We start from the raw sequence: 16,423 nt of genomic DNA, 5'->3' as shown, positions 1-16,423 counted from the left end.
AAAACAAAATGGCCTATATTTTCAGGAGTGCTTCCGCCATAATACCCAATAGCACCCCGTAATATGTAAGTCTTCTCGTTGCAAGTAACACTTTGTGGCAGGATGGAACTTAAATGCGCTGATTGTGACAAATTTTACATCGGACAGACAGGACGTAATCTTAAGACCAGATTTAGAGAACACGTGACTAAACAATCATCGGCCGTATACAAACACCTTTCAGATAATAATCACAATACCAACATCGACCAGATGCAAATGATTAAGAAAATTAATAAATCTAAAACACTGGACATATTAGAAGAGTTCTACATACATAAAAACTACCTTAACAATAAAGAACTTTTAATTAACGAAAACATCGAACATCGATATTTTTTGAAATCCTTACGTCTGCGCATTAACATAACTTTATTGTCATTATTAAGTTTAGTCACACATCGAACACGGTACGGTGAAGTCAAAAAGAATTTCAAGACCTGTTCTGCAAATTGTATTCCGGTCGTCATCTTGCAAAATACTGATTTTCAAGCATTAATAATTAATAAACACACATACACACATTGACATATATGTATATATAGTTAAAAAAGAGGTGAGCCGACCTTATATTTTAATGTTTTAATGTACAAAACGTCAACGTTTTTTCCGAAATTGTTTTTTATATGTTTTTTTATATGCGTTTTAGAATCCGACCCTCATGTAAATCTTTAAACTCTAACTTAAAATTATGTATGTCTAAATAACGATTTATCTCCATTGCCTTTGCGATGTTAAATTTATATAGATCAAATCCTCCATTTGCTACATCCTAAGACGGTAAATATTCAATATATAATTTTGTCTTAATTATTTGTATTGAAACTATAAAACCTTTTTAGACGTGCCTGAAGAAGACCAACTTATTGGTCGAAACGTAGCGTAGCACCGATTTAATAATTAAATAAATTAGAATGTAGATCCATGTTGCAAGTGGTTTATATAAAGAATATAACGAAAAAACTTCTAAACTTGCTTTATTTAATTTAATATGCAGTTAGACCGGTTTCGGGGCTAGCCCCATCATCAGTGACAACTAAATACAAACGGAGAAAACAATGTTAAAAAATTTCTTATTTAATTAACACCAAATAAAGTTATCAGACAATAATTTAAAACTATTAGCGAAATTATCAAATATGGAAAAAATCGAAGTTAGACTTATAAAAATATATAAAAAATGTATATGACAAACATTAGCAAAAAAAGGTATGTCTTTGTTGTTTAATGATTATTTACCTATGTTTAATTATTTTTTATTTTATTTTCTTCTGTCTCTGTTTTTGCTTGTTTTATAATTTTGTTTTTTCTTCTTTTTTAGTTTTTTTAAAAAAACGTGCTTTTTTACTGTCGCCATTTTGTTATACAGTTTTATCACCGCTTTATAAAGCCTTCAGCCTTATACAAGCTTTTACATGCTCCCCCTGTTCTTTTGATGATCTTCGTTCTACAATTTTAGTCTGCCACTGACAGTGAGTAGTTTTTATAGATTTTTTATATTTTTTAACATGTTTTAATGTGTTTTTTTATATATAAAAAAATAAAAATTTTAGTTTTTTTTGCTAATGTTTGTCATACCTATACATTTTTTATATATTTTTATAAGTCTAACTTCAATTTTTTCCATATTTGATAATTTCGCTAATAGTTTTAAATTATTGTCTGATAACTTTATTTGGTGTTAATTAAATAAGAAATTTTTTAACATTGTTTTCTCCGTTTGTATTTAGTTGTCACTGATGATGGGGCTAGCTCCGAAACCGGTCTGACTGCATATTAAATTAAATAAAGCAAGTTTAGAAGTTTTTTCGTTATATTCTTTAATTAAATAAATATCTTTCATCGTTCACAAACAGTGGTTTTTTGGAAAAATTCACACCTATAATTAAACTTAATTCTATCCCATTGAATACCTCAAAGAGAATATATTCTTTGTCAATATTATAACTATTGTTATTCCTCTTTCCACATGTACATGTATTACAATCTGAATTATTTAAGGCCTTATCTATATTATTTAAAATACTTTGTGTTGTAATGTTATCAGTAGCGAACAGAAATAATATAGGATTTTGATACTTGGCAGAATTACACTTCCGTTGGCGAATTTCGCTCAAAAGTTGATACATACCTACTTTTTTGCTCTAATTGACGTATATAAAATTTGAGCAACGTAGTTTGTCGTGTTTTCGAGTTATCTTGATTACAGACATACAGACTTTTTGGAACTATATCTTGATCACAGATATAGTTCCAAAAACCAACTTTTTAGGATTCAGGAGTTTTCAAAACGTGGAGCTACATCAAAATCTCGAGTTCGATTTTTTGGATGATTCCAATACTTTCTCTTTGTATACTATGGTATACGAGAAAGTAAAAAAACATTACAATACTATAACGTACAGAAAATGGCAAGTTTGTATGCTCGATCGCCAGAATGTGACTTTCAGCCAGAAACGTATGTATAAGATTTTTCCGTCAATCGATATTGAATCCTTAGATACCAACTTACTGTATACAATAAAGGTCATCAACAATAAACTGTGTCAAAAATCGTTAGGAGATTATGGGGCCAGCAAAAATCCGATATCGATCAAACTCTTTCAAAATGAGAGCTCTAAACAGATTTCGTTAAACGATAATACATCATAAAGCGCATGAGTGAATGCCATAGAGTATAAAAGTAAAGAGGGAGGATGCAATGGGGAGGGAAAAAGCAGGTGTCTATATGAAAGTCATGAAAAATCTATTTTTATTATTAAGTTCGGGTATGTCGTTCATTAGTTTGAGTTGATTTATGTTTATATTAATGAATAGTTCCTCATATAGGTCCATTTCTCGTGATTTTTTTAAGTTTTTGATTAGTCTGACATCCTTGAATTGGATTTCATGTTTACAAGTTTGAATGTGCTTATAGACTGACGAGTTACTCTTTGTAGTATGTTCTTTGAATCGTGAGTACAAGTTTCTTCCTGTCTGGCCTATGTATATTTCGTTACATTTTTGACATTTGATTTGATATACGCCACTTCTATCTTCAACTCTTATTTTATTCTTGTTATTAACCAAACGACTTTGTAGTTTATTGTTGGATGTAAAAGCAGGAGTCAGGTTGAATTTAAGTAGATTTCTCTTCATCCTGTACTCCAACATTGGGTTGAAAGGTAGTGAAACAAAATTCGGTTTGCTTTTGATCTATGGAAATATAAGATTGTTAATTCTGGATTTATGGACTTTGTTGTAGATGTTTTGTATATCTTCGATGCTGTATCCGTTATTGAGCCCTATTTTTATAATATTCTTAATCTCCACAGATAAACTGTCTGCATCAAGGGGATATTGTATGTTCTATTGAATATGAATCTGAAGTTAGCATGTTTGTGTTGTTTGCAACAATATGAGTTTTTGGGTATGATGTTATCTGTGTATGTTGGTTTTCTATATATGCTGAAGTCTGTTTTATTTGCATTAAGATTTCTGGTTAGAATCAGGTCTAAAAAGTTAGTACTATTTTCAGTCTCCATTTCAGTAGTAAAGACTAACTGGCTTAGACTGTTAAAAATATTGAGTAGGGGTCTGAGTTTTGCAGGGTTTCCTTAAGGGGCCTATCCACGGTCATGCATGCATGACAAGCATCGGAAGCTGTCATGCAAGATTGACAGTGGATGGGGTTGCATGAGACACTTTCCTCGGCATGACAGCCTGGCATGACACAATTCAAACCGTTTTGATTTTCTGTGGGCGGGGCAGCAGGCTTGCAAGCAAGCGTGCACGTGGATGGCTATGCTGTTATGCATTTTGTCATTCCATCTGTAACCTTTGTGAGGTAAACATCACTTTCAACATGGCTTGTGGAAGCGAGAAGTCCTTTTGGATGGAATTTTTTGAAATATTTAGAGATAATGAGGAACTGTGGAAGGTTAAAAGCGAAAAATTCCATTATAAAAACGAACGGTCGAAGGGATATGATATTTTATTAAAAAAATATCAGGAAAAAGATGAAAATGCAACTATGGACACGCTAAAGAAAAAAAATATACCATCCGAACCAACTATCGACGTGAGTTAAAAAAGGTGAAGATGAGCGAAAAATCAGGGGCCGCATCGAAAGATATTTACACTCCGTCTTTATTATTATTTATGGTATTTTGATCAACTACACTATCTTAGGGATCAAGAAACACCGGATGTTGGCATATCAACATTAGATATTGAAGAAGGAGAAGATGTAAGTAAATAAACACAAACCTTTAATGATTAAAAACTTTATTTTATAAATCCCAATACAAGTGCTAATTATATTATTATACTGTTTGTTGAAATGGAACTGCACCAACGGTATTAAAATATGTACGAAATTTATCTCTTACTTCTTTTGTAAAAAGTGTTGAATTTCGCGTATTTGTGTTGTTATTTATGGGTAGTAACTCCTCCCCAGAATGAGTGTTCTCATTACGTATATTTCCTTCCCTATATGTTTGCCCCCGGTTCTTACTCAGATAATTATGTAAGTAACAACAAGCCACTTTTTCGGGGGATAAATTTATCGTAGTTAATAAAACTCGAAATCTTGAGGCCAAAATTCCGAAAATATTCTCAACAATCCGTCGAGCTCTGGAAAACCTGTAATTACAAATGTCCTCTTCCAATGTTAAAGCCCTTCGGCTATATGGCTTCATTATATGTTCTTTTAAAGGAAAAGCGTCATCTGCTATAAATACGTATGGCACCTTTTCTGGAAAATTTGGTAGTTCTATTGCATCTGGGAGTTTTAATCTGTTTTGTTGAAGTCTTTCATAAAATTTTGTTGCGGTAAAGACTCCCATTTGAGCCAATATCCGCCATTATAATTTCGTAGTTTGCATCAGCTATCAACATCAGCACTATGCTGTGAGTTTTTTTGTAGTTAAAATAGTGGCTACCTGAATTTGCTGGTTTTTTAATCGCTACATGTTTACCATCTATTGCACCTAAGCAATTTGGGAAATTCCATCGGCTATTAAAATTTGATGCGATTTCTTTCCAGGCCTCTTCATTTCTTGGCATCTAGAAATTGCAAAGTATATTTAAATTTACTTTTAAAATTGTATCTTTTGGCATATGAACGTAATTTTAAAATGGTATTTTTAGGCACCAGAAGATTCATTGGAAGCCGAATCAACACAAGTAACTCCATCACGTCCAAAGAAACAAAAGTTGTCTAATGAACGAAATGAATTTCTAAAAAAGGCGGTTAAACATTTAGGTACAGTAAATGATGAGGCAGAAATGCTCGGTAAAGTTTGGGCGTCGCAATATAGAAAACATTCCGTTGAGCAGCAACTGTATGCCAAGAAGCATATTGATGACATTCTGTATCATGGTCGCCTTTCAAAACTAGGTCCTTCGCCTACCCCATCAATCACACCATTGCCTTTCCTGAGCCCATCATCGTACGACTCAAGTTCAAGCACTACGTCGTATATATGTATGAACCAATGCAGACACCATGTTATACAGATATATCGTCTTTATTAAGCAGTACTCAATATCATTAAGATGTTATAATGAATAAACGATAATAATTTTAACGATAATAATTGTTTACGTACCTGTATATATCCCTTCAATGTACTAATAATCGCTTCGCATGTTTCAATTACAATTTTTCCTATTGTTTGCGGAGCTTCGCTGTCAAAAATTTTAAATCTTCATAAGTTGCACCACTGGCCAAATATCTTAGCGTGGTAGAAAGCCGAAGTTGTGGTGAAATAGAATCTCTCATCTGTGTATTTTGTTTTTCAATGAAAGGCTTAACCTTGAACAGCAAATCGTGAAATAATTCAAGATCCATTCTTAAGAAATTGTTATAATCTTCTGTCGAAGAAACTTCTAATTCTTTTAAAAGTTTGATATGCGAAAATTTTTTACGTTGTAGAAACCAACGCTTCGACCAATACCTATGTCATCTCTTTTTACGGCTTAACTCGTCGATTATTATTAAAGCGCAAGCTATATCACTCATTATAGATGTACCGATAATCAGTACTTACCACCTTCGAGGATACGGATTAAATGAATGAATGACAAGCTTGCATGATAGTATATGGAGAAAGTAAGAAACGGCATGAACAGCATGCATGACAAGCATGCTTGACCGTGGATAGGCCCCTTTTTTTTTTATTATAGACGATCAATATGTCGTCAACGTAACGTGTGTAAAAAATGATATCTTTCACGAATAAATTGTATTTATTAGAAAACAATTCTCTTTCTGGGTGATCAACGTATATATTCGACAAGATTCCCGATATGGGGGAGCCCATTGACAAACCATTTTGCATTAATTAAATACGTAGTGAGAGATAATTACAATAGAATGGTAGATTACGATTATTTTAGATCTGAACTGTTATAGAATTATTGGTAATGTTAAGTTCTCTTCGCAACATGTGATTTGTCATGCTGACACTTTGTCTCTGTAATTGATTTTAATTTTCTTCTCATTTTATTTTCTCTAGTCGTGCCTGAAGAAAGATGAGGTTATCACCTGAAACATTTTGTAGCACTGAAATAAAATAAAGATCATTCATCGTTTATTTTGGTTATATTTTATAAAAGAGGTTGTTTCTCGGAAACCGTTTTCACCGGTACATTAAGGTACAAAACTAGTACAATATTTTAGTGTACTAAAAGGTTCGTTTTTGTCAAAAAATATCGGGGGCTGACATGTAGGCAGCCCCCCATCACAAAAAACGTCATGCATTAAAAATCGTATGGGTACAAAACTTTTCGTTGGTGGTATATTAGGGTACAAAACTAGTATAATACTTTAGCATAAAGATCTTTTATTTTTAGGTATGTCGGGGGGCTGCCTACATGGACCTTTTATTTTATAAATCACTGGGATTTCATCAAGTGATCATAAAAGTTTGATTTTTCACGAATTTGAAAAACTATCGTTAAGAAATGGTTAAGTTAAAAGTAGCCAAAAAAAATTCATTTTCTCAACTAAGGATAATAAAAAGCACTAAAATAAAACCTAAAAAAGGATCCCTCCAATTACTTCCTTGTAAACTCCCTAACCTTACGACCTCGAAGATCCGAAAACTAAGCAGCAGGAAAGCCGACCGCGACAGACTGTCATAAAACTTATCCCATCGCAAGTTAGGACAAGTCCGGAACGCGCCGGGAGGCTTCCTCGCCGGCCGAAAAATGATTGTCCGACGTCCCCACGGCCATTTGTTGCGGGAATTAGGTCCCGGAGTTCGCGTTAGTGCCGCCGAGATGCGTTTCCCATCACTTCTCCCCTTGCTCCTTCCCTCGTCCAGATGGTAATTGCCACTCTGACCTCACTTCGAATCAACCCCCCGGATACGTCCCCATACCATGTCCCTTCACCCGATAAAGCTCCCCGAACGCTTTATCAACGGGACAATACTGAAGGGTCGCCGTCCCCCCACAGTACTTGTTTGTTGGGTGAACTCGTGGTTTTGCACGCTGATTTGGTAATTAAGACAAGAGAAGCGACAGGGGTTGCCCCCGTGATTGATGGGTACTTCTTAGTAACCCCACCAGAAGGGTTTTGGTGAAGCATTATGGTGTAAGAACCCTTGTAATACTTAATTGTTAACTATACAGGCTTTACTTTGTAATTATTATTATTTAAAAAATTGAAATAAATCTATTCCAAGTTACCTTCCCCTTTCTGCTTTCTCATTTCGTTTAAACGGAGTGAAAGATGATGTAAATCCGCGCGACAGAGCCAAGGGACTCACTGGAATGTGATATACGGTCATGAAACATTCATCAGCAATAGGCGCAGAGGGGTAATAAATATGGGGTACTTAGGCGAGTGGAAAATGGGGGGAAACAAGGGGACCACGGTGCTGTGGTGCGTATCGTGACAGAACGTTATAATAACACTTTTGATTTCCATAAAACGAGGCTCAAGAAATGTCAACAAAACGAGTAATTATATGTTGGTACAGAAACGATATCACATTTATTTATCAGATTAACACTAAATTTTTTCTTAAGAAAAAAAAATCTACAACTTCATTTACATTTAAATTAGAATGAAAATTATATTCCTTTATTTAGGCAATAATTTTGTTAATGTTAATGAACTCTTTTTAAAAGTAATTTGATTCCGGTATCGGAAAATTCGTTTGTGCCGTTGGAAATTTAGTTTTGTATGATTATAAATTTCCAACTGGCGTGATTGTTTACGGTCGCCGTTAATGCAGTAACGAAACATGGCGCTCATACATCACTCGGCCCCCTTCACGTCACCCGAAAACGCTAACGGCCCGTCCATATATTATTGTTAAAATAATTAAAACGGTGACCGGGCAGTCGGGCTGCCGCGCACATTATCTGTATTAATTATGGACCGTTTTTAATGCAACCTGCGCTAATTGATACATTTCCCACCCCGATCAACCCCGCGAACTCTGACGCGAACAAATGATTTCACACCCCTCAATGTTTAAATCTCACAATTTATACGATTTTACGAAATTGTTAAAACTTTATTTAATAAATATTGTTTAAACTTTACTAATTTGTTATACTTATTAATTTTAATTATTAATTATTAACTTTTCAGATGATCGTTTCATCATGAAGAGTTTAGAACCCGAATTTTCTACCCCAATGGAAAATGTCACCGTGGCTATTGGAAAAGAAGCCGTTTTAACTTGTAATGTGGAAAATTTAGGCAGGCACAAGGTAATTAATTAAGGATTATTTTTAATTTGCGATTATGAAAGTGAAGGGTTTTGAAAAGATTTTCATTCATTTTCAAAAAATCATAATAAATTAAAATTTTAAGCAATCAGTAAGAAATTATCAGCACTTATTATACAAATTATAAGCTTTCCAATGAAAGAAGCCGATTTTTGAAATATCGGTTACTTTTTGAGATATTAACTTTTAAACATAAGACTACAGATACCCATTTTTCGAGTTAAGCAAGTATCATCACTCATTTTCAAAAAATCATAATAAATTGAAATTTGAAGAAATCACTATGAAATTATTAACACTTATTATACAAATTATAAGCTTTCCAATGAAAGAAAGCGATTTTAAAAATTATTTAGAATAAAATGATCATACACGTAAAAAAGATATCACTTTATCTTTTTTATTTTATTTTTGTCTTGACCGGTTTCGGTAATTAAATTACCATCCTCAGAAGACACCTACATATTAAAAGGTTTACACGTTAAAATAGAAAATTCCTTATTTAGGTTGTAACTTACGTCAAATTATTACTTAAAAGTTAAAACAAATACCACACATCTTTATACGAACACAATGATTTAACATCTCATTTCTTAAAATAAAATAACACAAGTACTATTTCGAGAATATATAAACTTATCTTGTTTTTCAAGTAGAATATAGAAAAGGAAGGGTAGTGTTATAGATTTTTGAAAGGATCTTTTAAATTACTATATAATGGAGGAATAATTTGATTTATTTGTTCGTTTAATGCTATTTTGTCAGGATTCTGTTTTTTAAATTTAGTTATCTCGTACATTTGATGTTACTAACTTGTATGCAAATATACCCATAAAAGAATCTTTAAATATTATAAAAGAATTTTTAAACAACAGAATGGATAATAAAAATGATATTGACAATATCCTTAAATTACTCAAAATCTGCACTGAACAAAACTTTTGTAAATTTGATAACAAGATATATGAATTTAATGACGGTCTCCCAATGGGATCACCACTCAGTGGACTTATCTCATATATATTTTTAAATAAATTAGAAGAAGATCTTATTATAAATCCAATAAATCCACAATATGAAAATGTAATCACATGGTTACGTTATGTTGATGACGTTCTAGTTATAACAAGGTTAAAATTATAAATTGTTAGACAAGAAACAGTGTAAAATGAATTTAAAACAAATTTCATCATTAGAAACAACAATAGATACTAACAAACCAAATAAATTCAAAACAATAACTTACCCAGGTACAATATCACACAAATTGAAAAAACTTTTTAAAAAATATAACATAAATTTAACATTTAAAACGACACACACTATTCAAAATACTCTTGTTAATAACAAAGATAAATTAGATATCTTACAAGAAAGTGGCGTATACCAAATAGAATGTAATAGTTGTCAAGCCACATATATCGGAGAGACTGGACGTAATTTCAAAACTAGAATCAAAGAACATCTAACAAAAGAAAATTCGGCATTCGGAAGACATAAATTTTAATAATCACGATTTCGATGTAGAGAAAAATACAAAAATTTTACACAAGAGGAATAAAGGCTATTTATTAGAAATATTGGAAATGTACGAGATAACTAAATTTAAAAAACAGAATCCTGACAAAATAGCATTAAACGAACAAATAAATTACATTATTCCTCCATTATACAGGGTAAGTCAGAGAGAATGGGAAATCCGAATACCGGAGATACTAGACACCAAAATATGATGATTTAACGTAACAGCTCTTATACAAATGTCAGTGGTTTTCGAGGCATAGAGTGTTGAAAGTTAAATTCATATTTCGAAATTTCTTGATAATTTTGAATGTTTTTGTACTATTAACATAAAATTTGGTAGTTTTATGTTTTCGAGCATGAGAAATACGAATTTGAAACTTGTTTTGTTATTGCTCGTAGAGGGCGCTAGATACACACTGCTCGTTTGATAAATCAAATCATAAGTTTTTTGGCTCCACAGCTACGACCAATAAGAGCTGCAAATCACAAAGAGCATTCAATTTTACATAAAAAAGGTACTCTTATTGAAATTGTCTAAGTCTATCGGTTTTCGAATTATTTACTTTTAAATGTTTAAATGTATTTTTTCTTCTAAAATATTTATTTTTTAACATAAGCAAAGTTGGGTTATTTTTCCGCTTATGTTTCGACAATTGCCTGTTAATTGTCAACATTGATCTAATTTTCGTGTGCAATAATCATTTTTACCAACAATAAAGTTATTGCCAATTTGAAAATGCCCCGACATAATGAGTTTTTTAATAGTGAGAAATCCAGATTTAAGTCCACTGGATTTTTGAAAATGGCCACAATATTCTATTGTTATTAATTAATTGTTATTATTATCGATTATTATCGTTACTAATTGCTATAGTTACTGTGTGTTATTGATTTTAAATGTTAACCTTAAAATTACTTTGAAACAATTAGAAGCAGATAACTTGGAAACCAGTAGATTTAGACAATGTAAGCAAGAGTACCTTTTTTGTGCAGAATTGAAAACTCCTTCAGATTTCTGGTTCTAATTCACCATACCTCAACTGACAAAATAGTCATGACTTGATATCTCAAACGTACAGTGTGTATCTAGCGCCCTCTACGAGTAATCACAAAACAAATATCAAATTCGTATTTCTCATGCTCGAAAACATCTAACTACCAAATTTTATTTTAATAGTATAAAAACCTTCAAAATTATTAAGAAATTTCGAAATAAGAATTTAACTTTCAACACCCTGTGCCTCGAAAACCACTGACATTTGTATAAGAGATGTTAGGTTAAAGCATCATATTTTGGTGTCTAGTGTCTCCGGTATTCGGATTTCCCATTCTTTCTGACTCACCCTGTATAGTAATTTAAAAGATCCTTTAAAAAATCTTTAACACTACCCTTCCTTTTCTATATTCTACTTGACAAACAAGTTTATATATTCTCGAAATAGTACTTGTGTTATTTTATTTTAAGAAATGAGATGTTAAATCATTGTGTTCGTATAAAGATGTGTGGTATTTGTTTTAACTTTTAAGTAATAATTTGATGTAAGTTACAAACTAAATAAGGAATTTTCTATTTTAAAGTGTAAACCTTTTAATATGTAGGTGTCTTCTGAAGATGGTAATTTAATTACCGAAACCGGTCAAGACAAAAATAAAATAAAAAAGATATCACTTTGTATATGATCATTTTATTCTAAATAATTAAATAAGTGATAATGAATGAAAACATAATTAAATAGATTTTAAAAATGTCGTATGATTTGAGATATTAACTTTTAAACATAAGACGACAGTTATCTATTTTTCGGATTAATCAAATATTACCACTCATTTTCAAAAAATCACAATAAATTGAAAATTTAAGACATCAGTATGAAATTATCAGCACTTATTATATAAATCTTAAGTTTTTCAATGAAAGAAAGCAATTTTGGAAACATCGTTTAGTTTTTGAGTTATTAACATTTAAACATAAGACGACATTTACCCATTTTTCGAGTTAAGCAACTATCATCACTCATTTTCAAAAAATCATAATAAATTGACAATTTAAGATATCAGTATGAAACTATCAGCACTTATTATACAAATTATAAGCTTTCCAATGAAAGTAATCGATTTTAAAAATATCTGTTGGTTCTTAAGATATTAACTTTTAAACATAAGACGACATTTAGGTACCCATTTTTCGAATTAAGCAACTGTTATCACTTATTTACAAAAAATTATAATAAATTGAAATTTTTAGAAATCAGTGTAAAATTATCAGCACTTATTATACAAATTACAAGCTTTCCAATGAAAGAAACCGTTTATAAAAATATCGTTTAGTTTTTGAGATATTAAGTTTTAAACATCAGACGACATTTACCCATTTCTTTGAGTTAAGCAACTATCATTACGCATTTTCAAAAAATAATAATAAATTGGAATATCAATAGATGACTACGAAATTATCAGAACTTATTATACAAACTATAAACTTTCCAATGACAGAAACAGATTTTCAAAATATCGTTTAGTTTTTGAGATATTCAGTTTTAAACATCAGACAACATTTGACCATTTTTCGAGGTAAGCAAGTATCTCATTCATTTTCAAAAAATCATAATAAATTGAAAATTTAAGAAATCAGTATGAAATTATCAGCACTTATTATACAAATTATCAGCTTTCCAATGAAAGAAACCGATTTTCAAAATATCGTTTAGTTTTTGAGATATTAAGTTTTAAACATCAGACGACATTTACCCATTTTTCGAGTTAAACAAATAGTTTCACTCATTTTCAAAAAATCATAATAAATTGAAATTTTAAGAGATCAGTATTAGATTATCAGCACTTATTATACAAATTATGAGCTTTCCAATGAAGGAAGCCAATTTTAAAAATATTGTATAGTTTTTGAGATATTATCTTTTAAACATACGACCACATTTGCCCAGTAGTAGTAGTAGTAGTAAAGGTATTTATTCCGGAATTACAATTATTATACAAACATTATTTACAATTATACAATTTTAAATTTATTATATTCTCCAGAACGGGCTCTCGACCGTAGTTCCCTTGCTGATCCTTCATCAAATAACTAATTGACATCCGGTAAAGGGTTGTTATCCGAAAGAAATAGCGATGTGAGACTGTGGTTTTCAGTTATTTTTAAATTGCTTTTATTTGCAAGTGCAACTATTCGGTCTGTAATTGGTGTTATTTTACATTTCTTATAAAGAAGTTGATTCGACGGGTTATAAAGTTAAGGGTTTCTTAGTTTTGTTATGCATCTTAAACACGTTCTCTCGGAAACTTCAAGATTTCGTCTGGCTTGGTTTCCTACGTCGCACAAAATTGATGCTCCATAATCCAAAATCGGTCTGCAGATGGTTTTACAAATGTGGACTGCGCAATTAAAACTGATGCCTCTGTTTTTATATGTTAAACATCTAAAAATATTCGCCCTAGCGTTAGATTTCATTTTAGATTTTTTAGTATGAATATCAAATTTTAATTCGTTATCTGGATCAATCCCTAAATATTTGCACACCTTAATTGGAGTAATCAACATATTAGGTATCTATATTTTAGATGATCTATCAGATATTCTATGGAATGGTACTAATAACTGTGTTTTTTGTGGGTTTATTTGAATACGCCACGTCCTATACCAGCTTTCTATTTTTTCCGTCAGATTTTGAAGATTTTCTATTGCTCCATTCAAACTAAGATCATGAGATATTAACACCGTGTCATTTGCGTATTAGAGAATGTATGCTTTCTGACATTTGCACATTTTTCGAGTTAAGCAAGTATTATAACTCATTTTCAAAAAATCATAATAAATTGAAATTTTAAGAAATCATTATGAAATTATCAGCACTTGTTATACAAATGATAAGCTTTCCAATTAAAGAAACCGATTTTAAAAATATCGTTTAGTTTTTGATATATTAAGTTTTAAACATCAGACTAGTAGACTAGTTAAGCAACTATCTTCACTCATTTTCAAAAAATTATAATAATTTGAAATTGTAGGATATCATCATGAAATTATCATCACTTATTATAGTACAAATTATAAGCTTTCCAATGAAAGAAACCGATTTTAAAAATATTTAATAGTTTTTGAGATATTAACTTTTTAACATAAGACGATATTTACTCATTTTTCAGATTAATCAATTGTTACCACTCATATTCAAAAAATCATAATAAATTGAAAATTTAAGAAATCAGTATAAACTTACCAACACTTATTATACAAATCATAAGCTTTCCAATGAAAGAAACCGATTTTAAAAATTTCGTTTAGTTTATGAGATATTAATTTTTAACAATCAGACTACATTTACCCATCTTTCGCGTTAAGCAACTATCATCACTCATTTTCAAAAAATCATAATAAATTGATAATTTAAGAAATAATTATGAAATTATCAGTACTTATTATACAAATTACAAGCTTTCCAATGAGAAAAACGGATTTTAAGAATATCGTTCAGTTTTTGAGATATTAAGTTTTAAACATAAGACGACATTTACCCGTTTTTCGAGTTAAGCAAATATTACCACTCGTTTTCAAAAAATCATAATAAATTGAAAATTTAAGAAATCAGTATGAAATTATCAGCATTTATTAGACAAATTATAAGCTTTCGAATGAAAGAAACCGATTTCAAAAATATCGTTTAGTATTTGAAATATTAACTTTTAAACATAAGACGACATTTACCAATTTTTCGAGTTAAGCAAATATTACCACTCATTTTCAAAAAATCATATTAAATTGAAATTTTAAGAAATCATTATGAAATTATCAGCATTTATTATACAAATTACAAGCTTTCCAATGAAAGAAACCGATTTTAAAAATACCGATTAGTTTTTGAGGTATTAACTTTCAAACATAAGACGACTTTTACCCATTTTTCGAGTTAAGCAAGCATTACCACTCATTTTCAAAAAATCATAATAAATTGAAAATTTAAAAAATCATTATGAAATTGTCAGCACTTATTATACAAATTATAAGCTTTCCAATGAAAGAAACCAATTTTAAAAGTATCATTTCGTTTTTGAGATATTAAGTTTTAAACATCAGACGACATTTACTCATTTTTTGAGTTAAGCGACTATCATCACTCATTTTCAAAAGATCATAATAAATTGAAATTTTAAGAGATCAGTATGCAATTATCGGCATTTATTATACAAATTATAAGCTTTCGAATGAAAGAAACCGATTTTAAAAATATCTTTTAGTTCTTGAGATATTAATTTTCAAACATTGTAAAGCACTTTTCATTATAGAAATAAACTATCATTTTCAAGAAATCATAGTAAATCGTAGTTTAAAGAATTTCTTACGAAATTATCAGCTTTTATAATACAAATTGTGAGCTTTCGAATAAACGAAGCAATTTTTCAGAATATCTTTTAGCTTTTGTGATGTTAGTGATAGAAAATGGATTATAACAGCATTCGTTTTTACATTTTTGGTGTTATTACTTAAAAATGCTTAATTAATTGAAATAAGTATCTATAATTTCAAATTAACTTACTCGAATCAATACATTACAATATCCACGATAACAACACCAACTTTTTTTTGATTGATTACCCATTTCTAGGTATCACTTAGCGTTGTCCACTAAAGTGATATTTCAATGGGACGCTTTCCACTTTCGACAAAGACGAATGTGTTTAAACATCAATTATTCAACATCGATACAAATGTAAAAGCCGACTTTTCGATTATCATCCCCTCATACACTCTATAAATAGCTAGGTGCTTTTCGTTTTGAGGGTATATCCATTAGGAATCGTTGCTAACATTTTATTCCCTCAGAAAACAAGCGCTGCGCCGTTCCAAACGGAAAGACGAATTAAGGGTTAACCACGCTAATTGCGAGAGACCCCACAACACCCTAATATATCACTCCTCGGCCATTGTCTACGTTATTACCTCTTCTAGACTGGTTAACATTTAATTTGTTGAGCCACGAACAAAATAGAAAACGAGAAATGCTTTTTGATGGAAAGTATTTTTAAGTTTTCGATTCATTTCATTTGTAGAAAATTTCAGTCGTGTCATTTTCGTGCCATTTCAATTTTTGTAAAACCACGGCGCGCGAGAAAG

The 16,423-nt window shown here is 30.8% G+C and overlaps 1 protein-coding gene and 1 long non-coding RNA gene across 2 annotated transcripts in view; both read left to right on the top strand.

The window, feature by feature from the left end:
* The window catches only part of LOC111413456 (lachesin-like), a 230,882-nt gene that overhangs the window by 67,070 nt on the left and 147,389 nt on the right, over positions 1 to 16,423 (top strand). The window contains exon 2 of the mRNA XM_071195061.1: positions 8,630 to 8,751. Within this exon, the coding sequence (XP_071051162.1) occupies positions 8,630 to 8,751 (122 nt within the window). The remainder of the gene's footprint in view (positions 1 to 8,629; positions 8,752 to 16,423) is intronic.
* Positions 461 to 1,099, top strand: LOC139429631 (uncharacterized). Its single transcript, XR_011640197.1, has 3 exons — positions 461 to 595; positions 689 to 819; positions 882 to 1,099. It is a non-coding gene; the product is annotated as an uncharacterized lncRNA (long non-coding RNA).

The sequence above is a fragment of the Onthophagus taurus genome, chromosome 3 (genome assembly GCF_036711975.1).
Source record: "Onthophagus taurus isolate NC chromosome 3, IU_Otau_3.0, whole genome shotgun sequence".
Lineage (NCBI taxonomy): Eukaryota > Metazoa > Arthropoda > Insecta > Coleoptera > Scarabaeidae > Onthophagus > Onthophagus taurus.
This window is presented reverse-complemented; position numbering and strand designations above follow the sequence as displayed.